Source organism: Nestor notabilis, unplaced genomic scaffold (genome assembly GCF_000696875.1).
Source record: "Nestor notabilis isolate BGI_N333 unplaced genomic scaffold, ASM69687v1 scaffold10040, whole genome shotgun sequence".
Classification (NCBI taxonomy): domain Eukaryota; kingdom Metazoa; phylum Chordata; class Aves; order Psittaciformes; family Psittacidae; genus Nestor; species Nestor notabilis.
In genome coordinates this window covers 113,283-123,011 of record NW_009910675.1, presented here as the reverse complement: position 1 = coordinate 123,011, position 9,729 = coordinate 113,283, and the positions used below count along the sequence as shown (strand labels likewise).

General features: G+C 42.2%; 1 protein-coding gene across 1 annotated transcript in view; it reads left to right on the top strand.

The window, feature by feature from the left end:
• Window positions 1–4,215: 4,215 nt before the first annotated feature.
• The window catches only part of TMEM260 (transmembrane protein 260), a gene marked incomplete at its 3' end in the record, with an annotated part of 28,234 nt that continues 22,720 nt past the window's right edge, over window positions 4,216–9,729 (top strand). The window contains exons 1-3 of the mRNA XM_010011172.1: window positions 4,216–4,276; window positions 4,781–4,812; window positions 5,560–5,711. Of these exons, the coding sequence (XP_010009474.1) occupies window positions 4,216–4,276; window positions 4,781–4,812; window positions 5,560–5,711 (245 nt within the window). The remainder of the gene's footprint in view (window positions 4,277–4,780; window positions 4,813–5,559; window positions 5,712–9,729) is intronic.

Sequence of the window (9,729 nt, the reverse complement as noted above, 5' to 3'; positions counted from 1 at the left end):
TAGGGGCTGCTGTCACCCCATGGGATTGCTCATCTCATAAAGTTGCACCCCCTCATAGGCAGTGGTCTGTTGCAGTCATTCTGTGGGGTGCTCACCCCATGGGGTTTGGTGCATTTGAACCATGTGCACCATAGGGGCTGGTGCATCATAGACACCATATATTGGAGGGAGCAGCTCTCAGGGCTGGGGCATTGCTACTTCTTCCATGGGGTGCTCATCTCAGCGAGCCTGGTGCATTGCAGTCACACTTTGGGGCGCTCATCCCGCGGGGCTGGTGCCCTCTGGCCACCCCATGTAGACCCACTGCTCTCCCCTGCTGTTTGCTTTGCAGCAAATAGTTTGATGAATTTGAGCCTTATGACAAAGGATTTAGTCAGGGGCCCTGGGCGCAGCTGGTGGTGTCAGAAGGCAGATGTGCCATCCTGCCAGATGTGCATCACTGCTCAGACTGTCACTTCCTCTTTTTTTTTAATGGAGTAGGTACATGGCATACTTTTCTTTTGTATCCCAGAAGAGCATTGAATGGGTCCGTTTATTGCTTATGGGCCAGCGCTGATTTCAGACCCACGCTGCACATAAAATTCCGTATAAATAACTGGGCTTTTAATGGCTGCATATATTTTACAGCTTTAGTATGTGTGGAAAGAGAGAGATTACATATATTAACTGCAACTTTTTAAAATCTGCTGTCAGTTTTTGTTTAGAACTACGTGAAAAACACTGCTGCTTGGTACACGCAGGGTGGTTTTGTCTAGCTGGATTTAAGGCAGTGTGTATTCACTGTAGCTCTTTAAACGCATGTAAAGTTGAGCAGTGATTCAAGTGGGGGTTATTTGATTTAAAGGTAACAGGACAGAGCTGTGTTTGCATTACACAAAGCTTGTGCTGGTTAGTTGGCTCTTGGAGGTGCAGCCTTGTGTTGTCCATTTTCCCTGTTCCCATGTTTGGATCAGAGGGACCCTGTTGTCAGCTGTATTGAAAGAATTTGTTTTAAAATCTTTTCTCCACAGAGTGTGTGTCCTGTGTTCCAGATGGGCTGTGCAAGCACCATTGCTAGGCTGGCTAGTATGCACCCCGATGGCTTTTATTTCTGCTTCCGAGTTTATTAAAGGGCTGGCTTTCCTCCTTCTGCTTTTATCCGTTAATATGTGATGATGAATATATTTACAGTTACTCCCATTTTGTCTTTTAGTACTCTGTGATGCAAAATTATGTGTTTATGAATGACAGGGTATGTGTGCTCTGAACTGTTTGTGCTATGTGAAGTCTCAGGAATGTGGTTTTTAATTGTACTTGAGCTTGGGTTTTGCCTCCAGGATGCAAATAACCGTTAGCATTCTTTACAAAGTGGGATGTGGGTTCTCATGATGAGGTGATGAATCAGTGCCAGGATTTGTTCCTTGCTTGATGTGAATTATCCTGGTAGGTACAGTGAGTGGCCAAGCAAGGCAGGCATGGGTTCACCCTGCTTTCCCTGGGTTACTGTGGTTATTTTATCTCATTTTGGAGGCAGGAGGGGGATTGCTCTTCCCCTAATTTCCAAAGGCATCCTGGTTCTTCCTTACACAGCAGCTGTGTGTATAGAAAGGAATGTATATATGTGCAGCATGCATTACTCCTGTGCTAATAACTTTTGTCAGAGATGTCAAGGACACAAACTAGATGTGTGCTGCAAACGGACACAGCAGAGAGATGCCCTCAGGGTGCCCAGACTTGGGGACTGGATGCTTTAACTGGATGCTCCAGCAACTCATGCTATTGGGAATTCTATTAATGGAAAACTCTTGGGACGGTGTCCCCAAGTTAGCCCCATGACCTCACTCTCTGTCTCTCCTTTTTACTTTTTTTTTCCTCTGCATTTTCTCCTAATTCTGCTGCCTGAGTTGTGTGTCTTTACTGGAGCTGAACAGGAACAGGCTCGTCCCCACTGTTCTCTGGTGCTAGTCCCAGCCAGCAGCCACCCTGTTGCGTTGTGTTAAGACTTTTTTGGTTTATTCCCCTGGTTTCTCATGGTTCATGGGATGCTCCAGGGCTGCTGCCTGGCTGGAGTGCCCTGGAAGTTCTCTACACAGCGCTGCTCAAGGCGATTAAGTTGCCTGCGCCTGAGCACAGAACTCAAACTTGTGCTGTCAAAAGCATTGAAGCTACTTGTGTGAGTAAAGAGCTGCTTAAGGATTTGGTCTATCAGCTTTCAGGCAGGGAGCCTAGTATTTTATTTTATTTTTAAGCTATCTGTATGCTTTTTAATTGTTCCTGAAGTTTGCAGTAATCCAAAAGTGTAAAAGGCAATAGGTATTTTCATTGGCAGCTTTCTCATATTATTTAGCGTTGTAACAAAGCAATGAGAGAATGAATTCTGGTTCGGAAACATTTGCAGATGTTTAAACAGCTTATAAAGGGATCAAATAAAAGGGAAAAAAAAACAAACCAAAGTTTCTCCCTGATGTTTTAGACATCAGCTCCCAAACTTGATGGGGTTAAAGCAGTTTTCAGGCAGTGTTGGGCCTATCAGACACCTTTGCTGAGGAATAAAGCTGGACAGTCTGAAGCACATTTACACCAAGATTGTGCAGGAATAAACTCTTTAGTTTTAAGCAGTGTGTAAAGATGCTGCAAGTCATTTTTTCTCACAAGAAATACATTGAAATCAAATTCGTGGATGTTGTAGTCTTCCTGTGTGTGATTTGTGATAGAATCACAAAATGGTTTGGGTTGGAAGGAACCTTAAAGCTCATCCAGTTCCAACCCTCTGTCACGGTCAGGGACACCTTCCACTAGACCAAGTTGCGCCAAGCCCTGCCCAACCTGGATTTTGGATGCTGCCAGGGTTGGGGCAGCCACAAATTCTCTGAGCAATTTAATAATTTAATTTAATTTTGTCATTTAGTAATAGCACTCTGTACTTATGTAGCCTGTGCTGGCTATAAGTGATACCCAGGTATGTAGGTAGGAGATGGAGAATTAGCCTCATCTGAAGTGGTGGGTGTTGAGCTCCTCTTGGTTTTCCCAGTGGAATTCCAGAGGCCCACAGTCTGTGAGCTTGTTTTTGCAGGTTTTCTTACTTTTTTCCCCTTAATTCTTGGGAGGTAAAATTGTGCTGTTGGCTTTCAAAACATGGCAATGGCATCCACCCGTATTTTTTTTTTGTTGCAGCTTTCTGGTTGGTGTTTGTCTATATGGCTTTGGGGTTATTCTTGCCTGTGATATGAACCAATATCATAGCAACATGCATGAACTTGAACTTACTCTTTAGCCAGCTTAGATGCAGATGTAGCTGTATCCCAGGAGGACCTAAGTGAAGGTGAAGCCATGCCTGGCTTGGGAGCAGCATCCCCATGATGCGATGACATTCACCATGAGCTGCTCACAGAGCAGTGCATGCTGGCATGCCAGGAAACCCTAGCAATGACAGATTTAGGGTTTCCTTTACTAGCATCATCTTTTGCTGTCTGCAGGGGGATTGATGGCTTCCTAACCTCACCATGGCCTAAAAACTTCGGAGCTGCTGGACACTAAAAGGCTCAGAGTTGGATATTTTTCCCATTGCATCCACTTTTTCAGGGCCATCTTGCAATAGGTTGAAAGTTTCCTAAAACAGAGTAGCAATAAAAATAGATGGCATTTGGAAGTGTGGTAAAATCCACATCTGAAAGGCTTTTGTGCCGAAGGCTGCAGGGCATCGTGTGAGGCAGTAGCTGTAATTTGCCAACAGCAGTAGTAGGTTGACTTGCATCTTCCTTCTAAAATACATTGTTTGCTGTAATGTCAAGATTTAAAGCTGCTATTTGTACAATCATCCTCCTTATCATTGTATGGTAAGGACATAATGATGTGTAGAAATTTAAAATATTCTTAATTTAGCATTTAAAGCCAAGGCTGCCCTCCACTTTGTATATTTACCATCTAACAATGGGACAGGGCTACCACGACCTTGGCACTTGCAAAATTGGCAGGACTAGTAAGGCCAGGCTCTGCAAAATAGGATCATGAAATTTGAGGGAAAGAAGGAAAACCAGCAGTAATTTTTAACTTTTTCGCCTTTTGGCTCATCCCTGAATATCTTGTGCCTATTGAATATATTCCATATATGCTGTTCAGGAGCGTTGCAAAATGCTTCACTGTCAAGTGCTCTAAAAATGCCAAGTATTATTAACTGTTATGCTAACATAGATCTTTTTGTGGCAGTTATCTGTCCTGCTATAAAATACAAACGAAATGCAAAATCTCAGTGGTGTTTCTAATGGGAGCGACTGCTGGATGCAGCAGCTACTGACAGGTAAAAGAGTTACTTGCAAAGCAGAAGCTGCGAGAATTGCTTTTAGCATCAAGGGAGAGCAGCGTTCCCAAATACACGGATGCAGATTTGTACAATCAATGATGACATTTTCACTCTTTGAAACTATAAAGCTGTGGGGGTTTTCTTAAGCATTGCAAACCGTAGTGCTTGAAAGTTATTGAGTCAATTGGTTTTAAATTAAAAATACACACGCAAAAATGTCTGCCTTTTGAGTATCTCAGGCCATTCTTTACCCGAGCCTACCTATACATTCACTTATCTGTTCATAAAAGTCTCGCAAAAATATACAAAAGATATTTTGTGCAATGACATCAGAGGGAGAAAATATTCTTAGAAAATTTCATGCTGTTAAATCTCTACAGATTTACAGTTTTATCCAGTCAAATTAATGCAAAACCCCAATGCAAGCATTTGGATTTTGAAAACTTTGGAGGAGTGTCATTTCCTAATAGTAATTATTGGTTTTACATTATTTTTTCACAGGGGAGCTGATCACAGCCGCATATGAGCTTGGAGTAAGTATTAGTTTTATTGTTTAATCAATGCTCTCATTAACAGTTTTAGGAATTAAGGAAGTTTAATTAAGCATGGAGTAAAGTAGATTAATTTATTTTCAAACCACAGTTTTTACTAACTTATAAGTACAGCACGCGACAATTTACTTCAAGTTTTAAATCCAATTAAACTAAATTATAAAGCAAAGGCTTTACTGTATATACAGTAGCTGGCTTATTATCAACCCAAATTTTGTATAAGCTGGGGAGAATAAAATAAATCGGGTTAACAATTTTAATAAGTTTTATTATTTAATAAACTTTATTATGGTGCATGATCCCTTTAGGCAAGACCTTAGGACTGTCAGCGCGGTGGTAATCCGATAGCAGTGTGGTCTTTCAACTTGCTAACCAATAAAATAGTTGAGAAGCTGCTTTTTTTGAAAAAAAAAAGAAAAAAAAAAGAAAAAAAAACCAGCCGCCTTTTGAATGACCCTAATATACTGTGAACCCAAACAAGGAGCCCTTTAAGGCACGCTAATGAAACGTGGCACCTCCTTTTCTCACTTCCTCATTATTATGGGTGAGGCGTGGAGCCAAATCCACTAAGGAAAAATATTTGCGGAGTAAAATTAGTACAAGAGGATGGGTCGGGGAGAGACACCACTCAGAGATCCCTGGCTCCTGCCGCTGGACCCCGCTGTGCTGCTCTCCTATTGATTTTGTGGTATTTCACTCCTTTTCAACCCCGTATTGATCTGTCCATAGGTCGCCCACCCTCCTGGCTACCCCCTGTTCACGCTGCTGGCCAAGCTGGCGACGGGGCTGCTGCCTGTCGGCTCCCCTGCCTTCCGAGTCAATCTCCTCTGCAGCTTGTTGGGAGCAGCTGCCGCCTCTTTGCTTTTTTACACGGTTTTCAGGTAAAGTCATTGGGGGTGTGTTTTTGTTGGTGTTATGCTGGCAGGGTGCTTCCCAGTCGGCTCGAGATGTTTCCGAAGGCTTCCTCTGTTCCCTTCTGGCCTTCGGACTAGCATTTCCCCTCCTCCCTTTCCAGCTGTAATTGGTTCCTCTGATCAACCTAGCAGCAGTTTAATCTGAATTTGACCTTCTTTCCTGCACAAAAGGTCCCTCTTTCTTTTCTTTCTGTTAAATAATAATAATAGTAATAATAAAAAGTGCGCCCTTTCCCTTACACAGACATGACAGGTTGTTCAGGCTCATTATCACAAATCACCACTCGGTTTAACTAACCAGAACTAATGAAGTTTGTCGTTCTCGAAAGATGCAGATGGTCTGTTTAAATTAACAGGATGAGCTTCACCTATCGGGATACCGTGAACTTGGTTTAATTGCAGCTCCCGGCGGAGGTGGATGGGCAGTTGCCTGCCAGTGGTACCCAAGGACCAGGGCGAGCATCAGTGCCGGCTGCTTTCCACCGGCATAGGTGGTTGGAGGGGACTGGTCAGAGCCCATCTGTATTCTCCGGACCTCTAACCTTGGGAGAAAAGGGAACAATCGGGATGCGCACTGGTTGAGGGTTTTGTTAACCCTGCTCGTCTTTGATGTGCAAGTTCTGGCTGCTCTTAACCTCAGCCTGACCCATATTTGAGAGGATTATCGCAACCCATACAAACAATTTCTGATGTTCTTTTGGAGGCAAAATAGGGCATGTTTTGAGGCAGCAAACAGTGAAATCTGAAATGATATCGGGGCGCTTTGGGATGAGACGGGGCGCTTCCTTACTGAGATTATTTTGACAGAAGCCCTTTTCTCCCACCCATTTCTAGAGCTGCGACACCCCTAGGGGAAACCTTCCCAGAGAGCGAGAGCAACCTAGAAATAAAAGCAGGAACAAATCGGGGAGGAGGGGAGGCAGATCCTGCACAGCCTGAGAACCCTGAGCTCCCTCAAACTTAGGTTCAGGGTGTCCATCTGTCTGGGTACATCTTCCGCTACTGAAGAGAAGTTTCCTTTTGCCCATCACCTTTCACGTAGCACTGCATCAGCTCCAAAGCACACCTATTGGAATTCCTTAATTCCTAGATACTTCTATAGGCATTTAAAGTGATTGCTTTTACTGTTGGATAATACATGTAATTAAGTCAGCGTTATTTAATTTAATATCCTGTATTTTACAGTGTATTTGGGGAGCTGGAAGTGGCGCTGCCCTCCTGTGCACAGTGCCAGGCGCAGCTTCAGATCACAACTCCTTTTGATTATATTAAAAACTCCTGCAAGGAGTTGCTAAAGGTTTTGAATATTGGGTTCTGATTATTTTTTTTTAATGATGGTTATTCCCATTATTACAGTTACTGTGAAGATCTGCCCTGCTTTTTAGTTTTAACTGTGGTGTGTGTCACTATTCCTTACGTGCCCATTTTGTGCATGTAAAATTACGCAGTCGTTGCATTAGAGAAACAAGAATACAGGAGAGAAATGATGGGCTAAATTGAGGAATTATTCATACACTTCTAGAGGTTTAATTTTTTTTTTGCTGTTTAATTGGATTTGGAAAAATGTGGCTTCCGTCAAATTTGAAACATGTACGAAAAAGCAGAAAACGGGAGATGAGAGATGATAGAAACTATCAGGACTTACAGAAAATTATTTCACAGATAGAAGGTGCTGACAGGATCAGCCTAGCAGTGATTGATTTTTATTTTTTTAAATTAATTGTAAGGTATTGTGGGCCAGTTTTTTTTCCAAATTACAGTGTTAATTTTTCCTTTTATGCACCTTAAAATTGATTTATTTTTTGTGACATTCATTTAGAAAAAAAATGTTTTCTTTGTATTACCATTGACTTAAAAAAAATATTTCTGAAAGTCTTTACTGGCACTATCTGTGTGGAAGCTGCAACTATCTGAAAAGGACGTGTTTTGATTTTAGTCGGGCTTGTGCGTACTCACATTGGATCTAGACTGGTCTGTGAAATCTCCCCCACATTTTGTGTTTTAATTAAAATTTAGCTGATGAGTTGACTCCTGCGAGGTAGCAGAAGAAAAATAAGCACCTGCTCCTCTTGCCGCATGAAGTGTGGATGCTAATATGAAAATATGTAGATGTTAGGAATACAAATAATTGATGAAGTACACATCCTTTGGGAGCAACACGGTTCAAGTGGCAAATCTTTCTCCTCAAACAATAGCCACCCTTCAGCGGGGAGGAAGCCATCTCTATGGTAATGGGGCTGACGCTGCCCTATTGATCTAGTGGAAGAAGACATTATACAATGTCAGTTGGGTTGTTACAATTTCATTTGTCGTCTGACCTGAACTTAACCTCTAAAACCTTTCTTTTCAACCTACCAGCCGGGCAGGGTTGCTGTTTACCCTCACAGGGTTTTCTCTGGGCCTCTCAGCATCCCCGTACAGTAAATCTCTCCCCTTTTTTCCCCCATTGACTCTTTTTGTTTAAGAAGCATTTCCTGAGTTTATTCCTTGGTAGGTCAGGACAATTTCTTTGCTGCTTAAGGAAAGAGTCGTGGTACCTTCTAAGGCTGGGTGGTGTTTGAGATGTTACAGCGTGTGCGAGATCTGGATCAAATTTATTCCTTAAACAGATTTCTTCTCTGCCAGGCAATTACTGGCAGGCTACTCTGTATAGGCACTGCTTGAGTCAATAGGAAGCAACCCCAACATCTTGTTTGTTTATTCATTTCATTATATTATATTATATTATTAATTTCATTATATTATATTTTTTAAGCCTGGATTGTGCTTCTTAAAACAAAGTTATGTCTAACTGCATTGATGCAAAAAGCCCTTTTATCAGTAATCCAGACTATCGCTGAACGAGCGGTTTACTCCTTTGAATTAGTTCTCAAATATGTTTTTTTTCCTCCCCTCTGCACAGTCTTAATAAATTGCTTGTAATTATCGTAAAATGGCATTTACAAAGAGTTTTCTTGGACTGCTTGTAGCTGAGGCAAATAATTCATCTTTGCTTTGAAAGAGGGGGGAGCTGCTTTATGTTTTTAGCACACAGCAAGTGCGGCTGTAGGATTGTTTCTTTAAACAACTAGCTATTTGTTTTACTGTGGGAGGCAAAGCATAGCAAGTTTACAAAGTAAACCAATTATCTTCTTATAATATGATTGCCAAGGTGTCATTTTCTGCACAGATGATGCATTCTTTGCATTCTCTGTTGCAAAGAGAACTAGGATGCTTTCCCCAGCTTTAAATATGTTGGTTTTTTTTCTCAGTGTATACCTTTCGTAGCTTGGCTGTTCTGCTGTATCTAAATATACAAAGCTAATTTATTGCAGGGGCAGTAGTGGAGTAGGTGGTGTCATTGCCCATACTTCTAGTAAGTTTTTGACAGCTTTATTCTGGCCGAGTTGCACATGGGTTTTTGAGAGGGAGGAAATGTTGCATTAAATTAAGCTGTTCATATCTCTTTGGTTGCTGTACTGGGTATCATGTTAAGTTTTGGACTAATATATATATTTATATATCTATACATTCCCTTTCCCCCAGACCTTCCAAGCAACACACTGTGGATGTGTATAAAAACTGGAGCCAAGTCTTCTCCCACCACCAACAAAAACAAGTGTTAGGAATGTTGTATAATGAAATCATTAAAATTATTTCATCATTTTGAAGTCATCAGAATGTTTTGGAAACAGCAGTTGACCATTCTGATGGCTCTGAAGTTTCTTGCTCCAGTGATGTGTGTCCTGGAGCTCTCATGGGAAGGTCCCTGAGAAGGACCAAGTGTGTTGGGGCACCGGGAGGATGTGTCACCTTCATGGCCATCCCCAGAGGTCTGTCTGCTGGCTGCGGTGGGTGGGGAAATACTCTGAATCCTTTGGGGTTCATGGGTTTGCTGGAGCAGGAGCCATCTCCTAACAGTTTTACTCCTTTTTGTGGGTGATGGTTTAGGGAAGATGGAGGGATGAGGGACGGAGCACTCCTTCCTGGCGTGCTGGTGTCCGCT